This window comes from Anser cygnoides, chromosome 27 (assembly GCF_040182565.1).
Source record: "Anser cygnoides isolate HZ-2024a breed goose chromosome 27, Taihu_goose_T2T_genome, whole genome shotgun sequence".
Taxonomy (NCBI): Eukaryota; Metazoa; Chordata; class Aves; order Anseriformes; family Anatidae; genus Anser; species Anser cygnoides.
The window spans coordinates 5,219,091-5,236,396 of NC_089899.1; the positions used below are offsets into that span (position 1 = coordinate 5,219,091).

The 17,306-nt window shown below is 60.5% G+C and overlaps 1 protein-coding gene across 1 annotated transcript; it reads left to right on the forward strand.

Moving 5' to 3' along the window:
* Positions 1 to 776: 776 nt before the first annotated feature.
* Positions 777 to 16,419, forward strand: LOC106045650 (nuclear receptor ROR-beta-like). The gene is made up of 10 exons (XM_066983723.1): positions 777 to 978; positions 7,904 to 7,989; positions 8,064 to 8,205; positions 8,518 to 8,931; positions 9,369 to 9,490; positions 9,682 to 9,814; positions 10,729 to 10,836; positions 11,164 to 11,274; positions 11,658 to 11,770; positions 11,922 to 16,419. Exons 1-10 carry the CDS (start codon positions 972 to 974, stop codon positions 12,081 to 12,083), a joined length of 1,398 nt encoding a protein of 465 aa, XP_066839824.1. The 5' UTR covers positions 777 to 971; the 3' UTR covers positions 12,084 to 16,419.
* Positions 16,420 to 17,306: the final 887 nt, after the last annotated feature.

Here is a 17,306-nt window from a genome sequence, read left to right on the forward strand (position 1 = left end):
CATCTGCAGCATGGTGGCACAGGGACGCTGAGGTGCCCGTGCTTTCTACATCACCCACAAAGGGACGCAGCAGCAGCAGCAGCAGCACCTGATGCCAGCACCCGCTTCGGGGAGCCCGCCTGGAGGTGCGCGTCCCTGTGCCAAACGGGGCCGGGCAGGGAATGGTGCAAAGGGCCACGGTGCAGTGACTCAGTGGGACACGCAGACGTCCTCGTGCCTGGGCGAGCCGGGCCAGGCATGGCCCTCCCATGGGCGGGCAGCACTGAGCACCCGGCGCGCAGCACCCAACATGCAGCACCCCACGTGCAGCAAGCACCTGATGTGCATGAACCAACGTGCAGCGCCCGGTGTGCAGCACCCGGCGTGCAATGCTCAGCGTGCAATGCCCAGCGTGCAGCACCAAGTGTGCAATGCCCAGCGGGCAGCGCCCGGTGTGCAATGCTCAGCGTGCAATGCCCAGCGTGCAGCACCAAGTGTGCAATGCCCAGCGGGCAGCGCCCGGTGTGCAATGCTCAGCGTGCAATGCCCAGCGTGCAGCACCAAGTGTGCAATGCCCAGCGGGCAGCGCCCGACGTGCAGCACCCGATGTGCAGCACCCAGCGTGCAATGCCCAGCGGGCAGCACCCGACGTGCATCGCCGAGCGCACGGCGGCGGGGCGAAGGAGGAGGAGGAGGAGGAGGAGGAGGAGGAGGAGGAGGAGGAGGAAGGGCAGGAGGTGGGGCTTGAAGTGAAACCGATTTGGGGGGGCGGTGCCGCGCGGGCTCGTCATGTGAACGGCCACATGCTCGGGCAGAAGTGGGTCAGCGGCGCCGCGGAGGGGCAGGTGCCAGAGCCTCCGGTGCCTCCCGGTGCCTCCCGGTGCCTCCCGGTGCCTCCCGGTGCCGCCGCGCTCCGCAGCCGCCGGCCCCGGCCCGGGACCCCTCGCCGCCCCATGCGCCCCCCGGCGCGCCCCTGAGCGCTGCCGGCCACGATGCGAGGTGAGCCCGGGGCTGGGAGGGGGGCGGCGGCAGCCCGGGGGGGGGGGGGGGGGGGGACACGGGACAGCGGCAAAAGTTGGCCCCGGGAGGGAGGGGACCGGGGCGCCCTGCGTCTACCCCGCCGGAGCGCAGCGGGGCGCAGGGGGCCGTCGGCGTTTGCCCCGTCGGGGGCACGGGGGGCACGGGGGACGCGGGGGGCCCGGGGGGCACGGGGGGCACGGGGGTGAGGGCACCCGGGACCCTCCGGGGCCGCTCCCGCTGCTCCCCAGCTCCTCTCCTCGCCGGCAGTAAAATCCTTGTTTATTTCGCTTCGTTTCCCGACGCCGGCTCAGCCCCGCGCTTAAGCTTTTCCTCGCCCTAAAGCCCCTTAATCTCCCCGGCAAGATGTTGTTCCCACCGGGGCTCGGGTTAGTCCGGCCCCCCCCCCGGCTCCCCGGCAGCGGCTTTCACCCCCCCCCCCCCCTTGCGTCCACCGTCCCGCACAATTCCTCCTCTCGCCCAATTCCTCCTCTCGCCCTTTCCTTTGCAAAGCTCGGAGGAGGAGGATGGAGGGGAGGAAGGCTCTGGCGGGATGGAGCCGGTGCCTGGGGAGGTGATGGTGACGCAGCGGTGGCCGGACCTGATGGGAGCGTGGCTGTGCCACGACACCCTTGGATAGGATTTTTTTTTGTTTTCCCCTGGTTTTCCACCACCACTGGGACTTGTCTGAAGTTGCGCCGTGCGTGGATTTGTGTCTGCTGTCTTTGTGCCTGCGGGGATGCGCGTCTTCGAGCTCCTCAGATTGGTTTTCCTCCCTCTGCGCTCTTGTGTAACGGAGCGCGTGGGGCTGGCGAGGACAGGGCGAGCCCCCCGCGTCCCCTTCCTGCCCCGCCACATCCCGGGATTTCACCTTTATTAGCACGGAGAGAAGCATCAGCGCCCGCCTAATTGATAACAGTGCCGGGCTCTTACGTAGCGCTTGCACAGCCAGCACCAGGCTTAATTAGCAGCTAGGTGAACTTTTCCTTTTTTTCCTTTTCCCCCCCAATTACTGCATGTTGGCCCTAATTAAGGGCCAACGCCATGAAGTCAGTGTTTCCCCCATCAGGTGTTTTTCCCGCATCCCTGTTGGGCGCGGGGTCCCTGCCTCTCGCCGAAGCCCGCATGCCGCATGGCGACGCTGCCTTGATTCAATCTCCATTTCCTTCCCCGAAGCCACCGCTCTGCCCCTTTCCCCGGGGCTTACGGCAGCTCCTCGCCGCGGCCCTTCCCGCGCTGCGGCTGCGCCGGAGGCTTTGCCTTGTATAATCCTATAGGGTTTCCAGCTCTCCCGCTCGCTTGTTTTGCAAGCGGCATGGCTCGGAGCGTGCGGTGGCTCGGCAGCCTCTCCAACTTGTCCTAGTGACCTAGATCTGTCATTGGAAAATCAGTGAGGGCGGAGGAGGAGCCTCCCTGCCCGCTCGGGCAGCGTGCGCGCGCTGGCGTGGGCAAGGACGGCGGCACCCGATGGCCTCCCATGTGACGGCTGCGCCCGCGCCAGGCGGGATCACCCTGCCCTTCGCCATCCGAAAATAAGGCGGGTGGGGAAGGCGGCTGCTGGCAGCTCGTCATCCCGCGGGATGGGTTTTGGGATCCTCGGGCGCCGGTTGCCCCTGCAAGGTGCAGGAGAAGGACCCCGATGGGTTCGTGTTAGTGATGCTGCGGGGATAAATCCCTGGGATGGGGCAATGCCCCGTGGCTGTGTGGCACCAGCAAGCGCTTCGTCCCAAAGGTTTTGTCCCCAAGAGCTGGCCAGGCCCCAAAGTCGCTCTTTGGCGTTGAAGCAAAATGGAGAGGTGGTGGGGATGGAGGCACCAGGGACCCTGGCACTGGGGTGGGCGAGTCCCCGATAACCCCAGGGAGCAGCGGCAGTGGTGCCCGGAGGGAGAAGGCGCAGGGACAGAGCCGCTCATCCCCGCGGCGGCGGGTGGCAGTGGGTTAACCCCGCGGCATCCCCACCTCCCCGCCGGGTTTAACTTTGGACTCGGCAGCGGCTATTTAAAGAGCTGCTAAGGTCTAAATCTTGCCCTGTTTATTGGATGCGCCAGCTCTCTCCGCCTTTATTTAGCCCCACAGAGATAAATCCCCCTCGATTTAGCTGCGGGGCTGTAGGGGGGGCTCCCCTGCCCCAGCCTGGTTTCCCCCACCCGGGGCGGTGGCAGCGTGGGTCCCGCTCAGATGTGGGTCCTGCTCAGACGCAGCAATGCCACCGCCCGCGCCAGCCAAGGTGCAAAGTGCTGTGCCTGCAGGGTTGGGCTTGCAGCGGGGCCGGCACCGTGCCGGCGTTGGCGAGCCCGCTGGCTGTGCAGCCGTGCCGAAGGCACTGGGGTCGCCCCGAAGGCGGAGGAGCGCATCCAAACCCTGCTTTGCCCCCTCCCGAGACCTCCTGCCGCCAAAAGTTTCCACGAAATCTCTGCTAATCGGTTAAGAAACCCGTTCCCACCTCCAGCCTCGCAGCCGGCGCAGCGCCAGGGTTGCGTAACTTGAGTTTTCCTTATTGAGCCGGAGCAGTCGGCCGTGCGGTGACGGTGGCTGTGACCCCGCGGCCCGGAGCCCACACTTTGCTCAGCGTGATGGGGCCGTGCCGGGCGGGCGCTCTGAACCGCCCCAGCCCATTTGGGGTCAACCACAGCATAGGGGTGCCGATGGGCGAAATATTTTATTTCATTTCCTTTTGCCGGGATGCTGAAGGTGCTGGGTGCCGCAGCTTTGTTTACAAACAAAGCGCCCGGCAGATCTGAACAGGTGATAATTCCCTGCATTTATTTTTTCCGACACTCCTGCCCAAGGCCGCCTTCACCTGATGCAATCAAGGCTAATTACCCAGGGAAGCTCAGCAGCATCCAGCGCTTGGCCCTGGGGGCAGCGCTGGGGTTGGAGGACAAACTGGGGACTCTGTTGGTCCAGGGGTCCCCCGTGTCCCCATGGAGGGAAGGAGCCGCTGCGTCCCCGTGCGCTCGGTGGGGATGGGGGGAGCTGTTAATTACCGCTCGCTCCCCCTGCCCGGAGGTGCCCCGGCCAGCGCATCGCATCGATCGCGGCAGCGGTATGGGGCACAGACCTACTTTCCCAGCAGGTTCGCTGGGTAATGAGCCCGGCGCTGCGGAGGCCGCGTGCCCCACACGCAGTGCTGGAAAACAAGGGGGTATCTGGGGCAGGGGCAGAGCCACCCCCAAAATGCCTGGAACCACTCCCCAGCTGTCAAGGGACACCCGTGCCCTGGTGGTGGGTTTGCTGCCATCGCTTCGTTTGGACCATTTGGGGAGGGCGGCCGCATCCTGGCCCCGTGCTGTGGGTTGAAGGATGCGCTGGGCTCACCCTGGGTACCAGGGCATCTTCAGGCTCCTCTTGCGGGGGTTGCAAAGACTCCCCCCAGGAGCCCTCGCCCCCCCCGGCCACAACCATCCCCCGTTGATCTGACTTGAGGGGGGGCAGCTCCAAAAAGCCTCCAGGTCTCGGTGCGGTGCTGAGCTTCTTGTGGTGCCCCCACCCCGGCAGGGAGAAAATAGAGGGGAGGGGAGGGATGGGGCCACCCGCGGCCGGGTCCTGCCGCACGCGCTGTGGGGCCCGCCTGGCTTTGGGGCGCGATGCCCGCCCCAGGGTGGAGGCGAGGGCGGGTGGTGCTGGCGCGGGGTGGAAGCCGAATCCTGCCCCGGGGAGGGCGGCTCCGGCTCTGCCGAAACCGCGGGAGCCGCCTGCCCGGGAGGGGACGTGGCTGACGCAGGCCCTCGGCCATGGGGACCGTGCGCGGCGGCCGCTGCAGGGACGGGGAGGTGGCACCCACGGGGTGCTGCAGCTCGGTGCCACTTGGGTGGCAAATGGGTGCCACTGTGGGTGGCTCACGGCGTCACCCCCAAAGTCCCCGTGCGAAGTGGCAGCGGGTCACAGCCCACCGTGGGCACAAAGTGTCCGCCTCGGTGCCACCCCGGTGCTGCCGCCGTCCCCAGCCCGCAGGAAGGGTTAACGGCCGCGGCCGGCGGCGTTACACAAGCGCGGTACGGGAGCAGAAAGTGTGTCAGTGGGACAGGAGGACTCCAGCAGCGTGGGCTCGAGGGATGGACGCGGGGCCAATTGCCACCGCGTGGCCGAGCCCGATGGCCGGATGGTGGCACTTACATAAGGGACAGCCGGTGGCAGCGGGCCTGGAGTTGGGCAAGAAATATTTACAGTGGGAGGAGAGCAAATACCGCGGCTGGGACATTTTAATTGCCAGCTGGGAAATTTTCTTTTTAACCCTTTTTTGCTTTGTGGCCCCTTTTTAGTTTTTAGCCCACACAGCCCGCTGTGTTGCTGCCTGGGGGGGGAAGTTTGCTCGCCCCCACCCGAATAAAACCCTCTGTAGCCCAGCCTGGGCGGTGCGTGCTTGGTGCCGGGGCTGGGGAGGAGGAGCTGGCATGGCCCTCGATGGGGAAACTGAGGCACGAGGGGGGGGCCGGGCTGTGGTGATTCAGCCAGGGGTTACAAACAGAACAGCAATTAAAAGCTGTTCTCGGATTTAATTGCCATCACGCCGGAGTTACGGCTGCATCTCCACGTCAGTTATTTGGGCTTAATGTCCCATTAGAGGGTCAGGTGCTCGCTGTGAGCACACGGGTGTAATTAGCAGGATGCCGTATTCCCAATTAGAGCCTGAAGAGGCTCGTCACGGCCATAATCGCTGGCGGTTTCTCCTTTAGGACCATTTGGAAAATTTGGGGTCAGGAGGTGACGCTCGGCCTGGGGAGAGGCCGGAGCGCATCGTCCCCTCTGCCTCATCCCACAAACGCCGGGGCCACCGTTCTCGGAGGCTGCATTTTCCAGTTTTGGTGTGCAGACAGGGCTCGGGGCCAGGGTTTAGCCGACACCATCCCATGGAAGGAGAGTATTTCTGCCAGCGGGGAGACGCTGGGGCTGGCAGCGAGGGCTTCTCCAAGCAGCACCCAGTGGCCATGGGCACCTCGGGCTCTGCCCCGCAGGCTCCAGGGCCGCCCCGAGCCCGGTTGTCCCAGCGGGCACGCGGTGCCGAAATCGCTGGGGGCCGGGTATCGGCTGCGGGCGTGAGGGCGAGGCGAGACGGAGGATGCATCACCCGGGCGCTCCCGGCGGCTGCAATTAACCTTGCATAACGAACGCCGCTTCCTGCCGGGGGTGGCACCACCTCTGTCCATCCCCCCCACGGCGATGGTGGCACCGCCTCTGCCCCCCGTGACGCTCTCGGGGTGTCAGGGCGGGACGGGGTCCCTGTGGTTTGCACATCGCGGCGTTGCAGGAGTGGAGGCGGTGGTGGTTTGTCGGGCACAGGTTGCAGCAAAAGATGGGAAATTTGGGGTTGTCTCGGTCACTGGAGGCCACCTGCATGGCGGTGGTGGCCGCGTGTCACCATCCCGGTGCTTCAGTCACAGGGGGTGATGCCATGGGGTTACGATAGGGTCCCAGGGGTTACAACGGCAGTGCAAAGGTTGAGGGGGCTGGGACTGGATGCCCCACACCGCACCTGCCCGCACATCACCCCTTTTGGGAAAAGCCCTGAAATCACCCTGTGCCTTTGTTGCGGGATCTGACCAGAGCGCTCGACGTCAATGGACGGGGCCAGCATCAGCCTGGCTGCCCCGCTCTAGGGTGAAGGCTGCGCTGACCAAACCCAGCCTCACCCAAACCATTGAGAGAAACTGGGACATGGCCGGCCTCTGGGTCACTGGGTGAAGGAGGCAGCGGGCAGGAACACCAGCACCGGGGCTGTCACCCACGGAGGCATGGCGCAGCGTGGGGACGAGCCCGATGCCACGCAGGAGGAGTGTGGGGACACGATCCTGCACGGACATGGGGGTGAGGCCCCGCTGTGCCTCATCCCAGCCTCCAGCCCAGCGGTGGCCGCATCAGCAGACGAGCGGTGCTCCCGAAACCCCAGCACAAGCCCAGCGGGCACAAAGTCAGGCGGCGCAGCGGGGACGTAACCAGCCACGTGCAGCCCAGCACCAAAACGCAGCCTCCTGCGGGCTGGAACGGGGTGACTGTCAGGAGCCACCCCCGAAACGCAGCCCTCGATGAGAAATGGTGGCTCGGAAGGTTGGAGAGAGGCAGAAGGGAATTACCCACACCGGGGATTTGCACAGGCCCAGGAGATTTTAAATACCCATAATCTGGCTGCGGGGTTTATTTTGGCGCGGCGGTGGCTGCACAGCACCCTCGGGGGCGCGGGGGCCGGAGCGGGGATTAGAGGGTGCAGCGATGCCGGGAGGCACGTAGGAGTGCTGGGGGGGCAGCGCCAGCCCGGATCTGGGGCAGCTGGAAAATGAGGAGGACGAAGCCTATTAGCAGCTCAGTGCCAGCGAAGCAGAAGCAGGGAGGGAAGCGGATTTACGGGGGGAAGGGGCCGGGACCTTGAGCCAGCGATTGCTATATTGGTCCTCGAGCTGCCGGGGGGTCTGGGTGGGGGGCCAGGTCCTCTGCTTGGGCCGGACCCCTGGCAGGGGGGTGCCTGTGGCTGCAGGGAGGGGGGTGCTCCCTGTGCCTGGGGTGTCCTTGGTGCTCCCTGCCCCCCCCCCCCCAGCATGCACACATCGGGCAAGAAATAAGGGGAATGATCCCAAAACTGAGTTCAGGGAGGGCTGGTGTACAAGTACGCTGTGCTAGAAAAGCCAGAAAAGGCTTTTCTGCCCATCTCCTGTTGTTGGAGAGGATGGGGGACCCCATGGGAGTGCCCGTGCCCTGGGTGGGCCTTTTTGGGGTTCTGTCCAAGGTGTGAGCATCACTGCAGGCTCATCCAGGAAGGGGCAACCTGTTGTTGGGCCCTCGGGTGGCACGGCCGTGCCTCAGTTTTCCCAGCAGCCACAGAGCTGTGGCTGCCGCAGGGGTGGGCGGTCTCCTTGGTTCAGCGGCCGCCGTCATTAACCCTGTGGTTTTCCCCCCCCACTTTCCTCCACCACAGCCCAAATCGAGGTGATCCCGTGCAAGATCTGCGGGGACAAGTCCTCGGGGATTCACTACGGCGTTATCACCTGCGAAGGCTGCAAGGTGAGCACGGCTCGGGCCGGGCGGGCGCTGCCGCCCCGCCGGGCGCCTTCCCAACCCCTTCCCGTCCCTCGCAGGGTTTTTTTCGGCGCAGCCAGCAGAACAACGCCAGCTACTCCTGCTCGCGGCAGAGGAACTGCCTGATCGACCGCACCAACCGCAACCGCTGCCAGCACTGCCGCCTGCAGAAATGCCTGGCGCTGGGCATGTCCCGCGACGGTGAGTCGCGCCCGGGGCCGTCCCCGCTCCTCCCGTGGAGGCTCGAGGCCGCCGAGGCTGGAGCTGCTTCCTCCATGGGGCTGGAGGAGAGGGCGCGTGGAAATGGGGAGCGAGAAATGCTTTGGCGTTTTTCTAAGGGGAAAATTCCAACCTCTGCTGTTTGCTTTGAGCCTGGGTTGGTTTGGGGCAGGGGATGCATCCAGCGGGGCCCCGGTGCTGGTTGGGGCTTGTAAACGCCGCACTGACCTGGGACCTGTCCTGCCCTGATGTGGTGACAGCACCCTAATTTGGTGGCACTTTCCTCCCCGTCAGCGGTGAAGTTCGGCCGCATGTCCAAGAAGCAGCGGGACAGCCTCTACGCCGAGGTGCAGAAGCACCAGCAGAGCCAGGAGCAGAGCGGCGGCGCCAAGGATGAGCCCGAGCCCCTGAGCCGCGTCTACACAACCAGCGTGAGCAGCGGCCTCTCGGACCTGGACGACATCTCCACGCTGTCGGACGGGCTCCTCTTCGACTTCCCCCTCACCCCCGATGGCAGCAGCACCTACTACAACCTCGACCTCCTGGCCTCGGCGCAGCCCTCGCCCGACCAGTCCAGCCTGGACGTGGCCGAGGCCACGCTCATCAAGCAGGAGTCCCTCTACGAGCTGATGCTGGAGCCGGCGCTCTTCGCGCACGGCGCGCTGGAGGGCGGCCAGCTGGCCACCGACATCTCCGTCCTTGAGATCAGTGAGTGTTTGCCCAGCCCCAGCACGGTGCCGGGCACGCACGGAGCGTGCAGCCCCGGCGTGATGCTCAGCATGGTGTGCGCAGCACCGTGCTCAGCACCGCACGGGCAGACGCATCCAGCCTGGGGTGCAGCGCTGGGCACGCTGGCAGCAAGAGGCAGACCCAGCCAGAGCGGCCCCGGGCGCTTCCTTCCTCAGGCTGAGCGCTGATGGAGCTTGGCGCAGCTGAGGTCGTGCAGAGCATCCCCTCCTCTGCCCCTCGGACACCCAATCTGTCCTCAAATCCTCGTGCATGAGCCCCTCTCCCCCTCCAGCCTTCAGCCCCTGCAGCCCCCAGGGGACGCCCAGGCTAGGCTGGGAGGGAACAGTGCCAGCACGAAGGGACAGCAGGGTTGGCGGTGTCCCCGCGGCTCACCACCCGCTGCCACCTCTTTGCAGACCAAATTGCCCAAAACGTGGTGAAGTCGCACCTGGAGACCTGCCAGTACACAGCGGAGGAGCTCAAGCGCCTGGCGTGGACGCTGTACTCCCCGGAGGAAATCCGCGCCTTGCAGAGCAAGGTGAGCGCCGCGCCGCGAGCGGGTCCTGTCCCGGCTGTCCTAGTGCCACAGCTGCCCGTGGGTGGCACTGCACCGGGGAGCACCCCGGGGTCCCTTCCCTGCCCCGGGTGGTGGGGAGGTGGGAGGACAGGGGTCCGGGGTGGCGACGGGGCAGCAGCGAGCCCTAAGGGATGTCCCCACTGTGCCCGCAGAGCTGCGAGGCCATGTGGCAGCAGTGCTCGCTGCAGATCTCCAACGCCATCCAGTACGTGGTGGAGTTCGCCAAGCGCATCGACGGCTTCATGGAGCTCTGCCAGAACGACCAAATCATCCTCCTCAAAGCCGGTAAGAGCCGGGCACCCGGCCGTCCCTAGCGCCTCCCCCACGCGGCAGCTGCCGTGGCGAGGGCAGATCCCGTCTCTTTTCTCGGCTGATGCTCTCCTCTCGTGCTCTTTCCTCCCGAGCATGCCTGAGCCCCCAGCCTCGCTGCTCCTGTTGCCCCCGGGCTCGGCTCCGGGGGCTCAGCAGCATCCCTGTGCCAGGAGGGGTCTGCACGTGGCACCGGGGACGGAGGCTCCCCGGAAGCCTCTGTGAGACGTGACCTCTTCCAGGAAAGCCCAAGACCTTCGGGAGGAGAGCATTGCAGAAACCAGAAATGGGATGGCTGGGCTTTTTTTTTTTTGTGTGTGTGTGTGCCTTCTGCCAGTTTTTATAGGAGCACAGCAGTTCCTCCCCCGGGAAAAGGGGTACCAAACACAGAACGAAGCAGGGAGAGAGAAAAGGAGAAGATTGGATTCTTCTCCCAGCCAGGGACTGGCAGGGTGCCATACCACAAGGCTCAGACCTGGCCATGCCCAGCACATGGGAGTTTAACTCATTTCTTCATTTCTTCCTTCCATTTTGTTTTTCTTTTTATTTTGTTTTCACCCTCTTCTCTCTTGGTGCTCCACCATGACATTGATCAATCCTTGTTTCTGGCTGCTGAATGACTGGATAATATTTCCCTTTGGTGAAATATTGTGGTCACAATTGAAAACCAAAATAAAAAAAATATGGGGAAAAAAAACCAAACAACAAACCAACAACCCAAACCCAAACTGGATTTATTGGAATAACCATTGTGCTCTTGGAAATGAACAATCCGGACGTCAAACTTGCACTGGGGGCTTTTCTCTTGCTTTCATTTGGTCCTGGGATGATGGAACCCTCCCCTGCCCTCCCCTCCCCTCCCTCGTCTGCTGTCTCTCTGCCTATGTCAGGTTGCCTCGAGGTGCTCCTGATCCGCATGATCCGCGCGTTCAACCCCTTAAACAACACAGTGCTCTTCGAGGGGAAGTTCGGCGGCATGCAAATGTTCAAGTCACTCGGTAAGAGCCGCTTTGCTGCCTCTCTTTCGGGGCTTTCCTCTCCTTTTGATACCCGGACGGGGCTTGCCACCACGTGAAACTGGGACAAATCCCAGCAGGGCTCGGGAGCGAAGTGAGATGCCGTGGGGACAGGAGGGGATGAACGCCCCCTGCGTTTGCTTCTGGTGCCCACCGTGGCCGGTACCCGCTTTCCATCCCAGCCCAAAGCCCAGCGATGCAGCCGATCCTCCGCCCGGGGACCATCTCCTCTCTGAAAGCTTTCCAGAGGGTGGGACGAGAGAGGTCGGGGGCCACGCAGAGCCGTGACGCCCCCCTCTTCCCCGTTAGGCTGCGACGACCTCATCGGTGCCGTCTTTGAGCTGGGGAGGACCCTGTGCCGCCTGCAGCTGTCGGACGAGGAGCTCGCCCTCTTCACGGCCGCCGTCCTGCTCTCCCCGGGTGCGTGGGGACGTGGGGGGGACACCGCAGCCGGGACCGGCCGGGGGTTTCGTGCCAGAGCTGGGGAGAGCTGACCCTTAAATCCCAGTGCCGCTTCCTTGGTGGATGACTGGGGGGAAAAAAAGGCATCTAAAAGTGATTAAATAAAATGATTGGGGGGGGGGGAAAGACATCTAAAAAGGCATCTGCCAGGCCAGGTCTCTTCGGTGGATGGCGGAGCTGCACCGCCTGTGCTGCGGGGGGCACGGGGAGGGGCTGTGGGGTTGTCCCACCATCCCCAAAGCCACCCCGAGGGGCAGGAAAGGCAGTGGAAAGAGCAAGAGGAGCCGGCGCCGTGCGGGGTGGGGACCGGCTCACGGCACTGACCCGGCCGTGTCCCGCAGATCGCCCCTGGCTGACGGAATCCAGGAAGGTGCAGAAGCTCCAGGACAAGATCTACGTGGCCCTGCAGCACGAGATCCAGAAGAAACACTCCGCCGAGGACAAGCTCTCGAAGGTAGCGGTGCCAACGGCACGGGGAGCCCCGCTGGGGCTGGCGAGCGGCCGTTTTCCGTGGGGATAACGCCCGGCCCCAAGGGAGGGGGAACAGCAGCGTGTGGGGTGCTGGCTGGGAACCCCACGTTCACCGGCTCCTTCTTTCCCTGCAGATGGTTTCCAAGCTGCCCCTGATGAAGACCATTTGCAACCTGCACTTGGACAAGCTGGAATTTTTCCGTCTCCTGCACCCGGAGACGGCCATGAACTTCCCACCCCTCTATAAGGAGGTTTTCAACTCGGAGCTTCAGTACAGCGACCTGCGGGAGAGCTAAGGCTGGGAGCCACCAGCCGCCTCCTCGCTCCCCAGATCTGTGGACGAACTGAACTTCAGAGGTTTGGGGCGGTTTGTTTCAGTCAAGTAATCAAACCCAAGACAACCTGGGGGGGGCGGGGTATCTCCCCAGCTCCGTTTCCTTGCTGTGGATTGCAATAGCTCTTGAATGTAAAGCACCTTGAAGGAAAAGCAAACTGACTTTGCCATACTAATGAAATGAATGTGAAATCTCCGCTCGGGAGAGGAGATGCTCCTGTAAGTGGTAAGGCACCGACTCCTCCCTGTGGTGCATGGATCCGGGGGAGTGCATGCCACACGCACGCCGTTGTGCTCGTGGCACGGTCCCTCCCGCGGTTCCAGCTGCACTCTGTCACTGATGTTATTTTTTTTATTATTTTTTTAATTTTTTTTTTTTAACCCAAACACAAGGCATGGGATGAAGAAGGGGCAATGCAGACTCATCGGGACAGGGGTGAGCCAGGCGGCTGGGGGCAGCAGCCGGCTCCCAGCTGGACCTGAGGAGAGGGTGCAGGCAGAGGCTTCTCTTTAGTCCTCCTCCCATGGGTGCAGCCTCAGGAGCTCAGCCCAGAAAGACCCAGCCATGGCTGGGGGGGTTCAGCGCAGGATTTCGCTGCAGAGCAGGCTGCTTGGAGGGAAAGGAGGCCCAGTGCAGTGGGGGAGAAGCTTTGCAGGGTCTCCGTGCCCTCCATCGAGGTGTTTGCCCAAAGGCTGGGGCTGCGTGGCCGAGCTGCCCCCTCCCCGGTCCGGATGGCTTTTCGGAGCAGATTTTCTCGAGCACCCGAGAGGGGCTTTGCCCTTGTGATTGTGGCCAAATCTCGGCTCCTGGCTGCCGCACCCCAGAGGCAGCCACGCGCCGGTCCCTGCGCGATGCTGTGAGCGGCGGCTCTTTCAGGTCCTGGCTGTCAGTTTTAGTTTTCTTATCGAGACCTTTCCAAATTCCCCGTGGCTCAGCACCCAGAGGAGGTTCTGTGGCCTTTCCTCTTCCTCCCAGCCCGGAGCCAGTCCCGCTGCCGTGTCCGCAAGGAGCACTGCCTCTGCCGTGGGTCGAGCTGCACCCAGGGATTTCCCCCCGGGAGCTCTCTAGAACTGTTTATTCTCTGCTTAGCAGAACCTGAGGGCTTTTTCAGGGCGAAATCCCTCTTTGGGGACAGAGGGAAGCGGAAGGTCCTTATTTCTTTCCTGGGAAGCTGTGCTGCTCCGAGCTTGGGAGGCCCAAAAGGCAAAGAAGGGACAGTTTTGTGGTGTGATGCTGGCAGGGTCACTCGAGGGGCTCTCCGGCCAGGCTCCACACGTGGTTTTTTCAGTCCCTGTTCCTGCTCCTCCTGCAGCGAATGCCAAAAGCAACAAGGGAAAAACCTGCTACAAGGCAGCCCTGTTTTCTGCTGACAAAGGGCTAAAATCCCAAGCTCCTTCTCGCTTCCTATTGATTTCTCATGCGTCCAACCACATCCTCTGGCAGTTTGGATCATCACCGAGCGTGAGCCGAAGACCTTCATTTCTGTAACTGCACACCCTAAACCAAACGAGCAGCTTTCTTAGTGATGTAGGGGATATTCACGCTTCTAGTTAAAAGACCTCCTAGGGAAGAACATGGACCAAACTCGATCAGGGAAGACTCGCCAGGAAGGCGAAGGGATTTCTGCTTCGGTGTAAGGCCAAGACAAACTTGGGGTTGTGCTATTCCCTGGCCGCCGCCGTCCACCACACACAGCTGTGCGCTTTCTGGTTTCGTTAACCACCGTCTGAGCTGATTTTTGGAGCGCGTTGGAGTTCATCAGCCTCGTTTCTCTCCCCGATGTCGGTAGACCCCACGTCTCCGGTGAAGGCTGCCGAGCGTCCCAGCGGCCCCATGCAGTGCCGAGTGCCAATGCGCTGTTCTCCAGCGCGGTGTTAGCAGGGGTGGGGATGTGCCGTGCTTGTTTCCTGCCCTCTCGGATCCTGAAGCTTGACAGAAGTGAGAAGTCAGTATTGCCTTTTTCGTCTAGAGGGTTGTGCCTTTTTGAAAAATCATTTCCGACAGCACTGTTCGCTTCCTGGCTCCTCTCTCCGGGGAAGGCAGGCCTTAGGGAAAAGCACTCGAGAAAATGAATGTGCTTTGCAGAGGGGTCTCTGCCCTCCTGCAGAAACAGAGGGTAAGCGATCCCTTTCTCAGAGGAAATAGCTGCGGATGTTTTGAAATGTTTGGGAAAAAAAGCACACACCCTTCTTCACGTCCTTGGTATTTGTCAGCCAACATGCACGACTGGTCAGTGTCACCGTTTTCATTTCATCGGCAAAGAAACCAAGAAAGCACCTTAAATCAGGAAAAGGCTGAGCCCTCGCCACGAGCTGCGTTTTTCCTGCTTACAGCATCTATCTAATGGGAGAGATTTGGGATTCTGAGCAATAAAAGCCGGCGTGGGAATCTAGGGAAGCCTGGAAGTATTAAACACTAGTAACTCAACCTGCCAAACTGCGGGAACCTGCACTTTTATGTTCTCTTTAAACGAGCCCCCTCATCGATTAAATTATTCCGTGGGAGAGGATCAACTGTTGTTTCAGGAGGAGGGGAGTTTGGGTCCTGGTGCCCATTGTGCCACCATCTGAGAGCCGAACAAGTGCCCAGGGATCTGGGCAGGTGCCCTGGGGCAGGCGGTGTGCGTCGAAAGGGATGGTAGCAGCACACCGAAGCCCCTGCGGCACCTGTGCTGGCTGCAGCCCCTGCTTTCGGCTCGCTCCTCCGCGTTTGCCCAAATAAACAGGGCCGTGGTCACTGTGCTGAGGTCCCTCGTGCTCCCCTCTGTGCCACCAACAGACAGCGGCTTGGCATCGCGAGGAATTGAGCTTTAAGGGGAAGGGAGAACAAAAAAAGCCCGGGTAGAAATGCCTGGAAAAGGGAGATTTGCGTGCTCCCTTGCCCCGGTGTTGCATGTGACAAGTGGAGAGGCTGCGTTGGAGCCCTGAGACCCCAGACTCGCTCAGTGCTCGGTCCTCAGCGTCTCGGAGAAACGTTTCCATCCCACCAGCAGCCAGACGTTTTGCCGCTTTATTTTCAAAAAGACCTGAGAAATGGTTCCCTTTAGCAGGGTGACCTCAGCTGCGAGGGATTGCTCTTTTCCAGATGAAGATTAATTTTGTGTTTGTTTGTTCGCTATGGCAATTTAGCTGAGTGTGCATTTCCACCTCCAGAACCCTCACACTGTGTATAAAAATGGATAAAATATATATAATATATATTCTTGTGAATGTTGGTGCAAAAGAGAAAATATATAAAGTTTCAGTCGGCTTTATGTTATTTTTTATCTATATGAATGAAAGGAAGAAATGGAAAATTATTTTTTTCCATTTAACACCCTCCACACATACCTACCTGTAGATACCAACAGGTTTTATGGAAATGTTTTACTTTTTAGATTTAGGAACATGCTTCTGTTCTCATTGAATGTCTGTCTTGTAAGATTGTAATTTCTATTTTTTTAAAGAAAAGAAAATAACTAAATAAAACTTCCTCTTTCAGACCAGTCAGCTAGGAAGGGAGGGCAAGGGAGGGAGAAATGTTTATTTAAGGACAAAAGCTTTGTCTGATTTTTTCATGACATTAAATAAAAAGTAATATAATGTATGGAAGAAAAACTTTTTATTGAGGTGTATTCTATAGGTATATACATGTATATTGCACAAAATTTACAGGAAGAAAAATAAAGTCTGTTTTACAAGGTAAAAATAATAACGGTGGAAATAGTGTGATTCTAAATTTTAGCAAATACTGAGGCTGGAAGCAAACCCCTCGAAGTCGTGGACTAGCCTTTAATTGTTCAGCTGGCTCAGGACCAAGCTGTAATAGACACCACGATCCAGCACGCTGTTTGGAAACAAGGCTAAACAGTAGAGGTTTTCAGGTGCTATTTATTCACTTCAAACCAGGCACGTACTTAAGTGAGCCAGGGAAAAATCTGGATTTGTCTCCTGTGTGTGCGCTGGGTTTGGAGCCCTCACGAGCACTTCCCATGCTGCTGAGCATCCTCCATCCCGTGCGCTCAAAGTGGGAACAGAGCTTGGGAAGAGGGCTTGGCGTGGGAAACCTGTCCAGGTAACACCAAGCTGAGTACAGTAATCTCACCCTGCAGTACTGGAGACAAGTTTCAAGACAGGCAGGACAGGGATTTGTTTTCCAATGGTACCCACCCTAAGAGGGAAGAAAGGAAGACACCTGCCTTGAATACAGCAAGGATACAAGGACCTGGGTGCAAGGATGCTTCTCCATCAGGATGCAGCGGATCAGAGGTATTGTATGCAAAACTTCAACCCTTTGCCCCCTTAGCTTCCCTTGAAATCCTCACCTGGCAGTGAGCTCCCTGCTCACTCCCTTTGCAGACCCAGAGCCGTTGTGTCCCCAGGCAGCCGCGGTGGAGCTCAGGGAGCTGTGGAGCAGAGCGAAATAATGAACGAGGATCTCTCCTCACCCGCTCCGCAGCCAATACCGCCCTGCTGCTCCCAGGAGGCAGCATGTGTCCTCCTTCGCTGCTCTCACCCACAGAGTTATATATTGCACAGTAAAACCTGGCTGCTACGGAGAGCCGGGAACAGCCAGAAATAGGGCACGGCTCGTGGGGACGCGGGGAAGGAATCATCCAATTTGGACAGGGAGGTTGCAGAGATGGGGCACCTGGCACCGTAGAGAACCGCTGCACCTGGGGCAGCGTGCAGAGCAGCCGCAGCTCTGGCAGCTGTGCAGGTGTAAAGCCCACAGCCCTTCTGAGCAGCTGTGCGCTAACACCTTTATTTGGTTTTCAACTTTAAATAGCTGCCTTTTTTTTTTTTTCTTCTTCCAGAGGAATCACAAGACCATCCCTGGGCTCTGCCACCCTGTGTCCCATCAAACCTTCTCCCAGTAAGCGGTCTTGTCCCTCTTGCTGGAGGCCCAATATCTCCGGTAGCACTGGATTTACTTGGGCGGAGTGACCTCTACTGGTTTATAGCTAAAATAATCCCTACATTTTTGCGATCCTTGCAGATAGATGGGGTGATAGGAGGCCTGATCCTTCCCTCCCAGAAAATATTTGCCCACCTGGCAAATACTGCAGTCAGTGGCATTGCCCGTGCCCTCTGGGGAGCAACCCTAAGCCATGCTTGGCAGCCTGCCTGGAGCAGGGGCCAAACACGAGCAGTGAACCCCAAGACCTGTGTTTTAGGGAAGCTTTGCTGAACTGCAGATAAGAGA

Bases quoted from the DNA above. Each gene is read 5' to 3' on its own strand.
- LOC106045650 (XM_066983723.1), top strand. The intron at 8,932-9,368 runs GTGAGTGTTTGC...ACCTCTTTGCAG, and splicing joins CATCTCCGTCCTTGAGATCA to ACCAAATTGCCCAAAACGTG. The intron at 10,837-11,163 runs GTAAGAGCCGCT...CTTCCCCGTTAG, and splicing joins GCAAATGTTCAAGTCACTCG to GCTGCGACGACCTCATCGGT.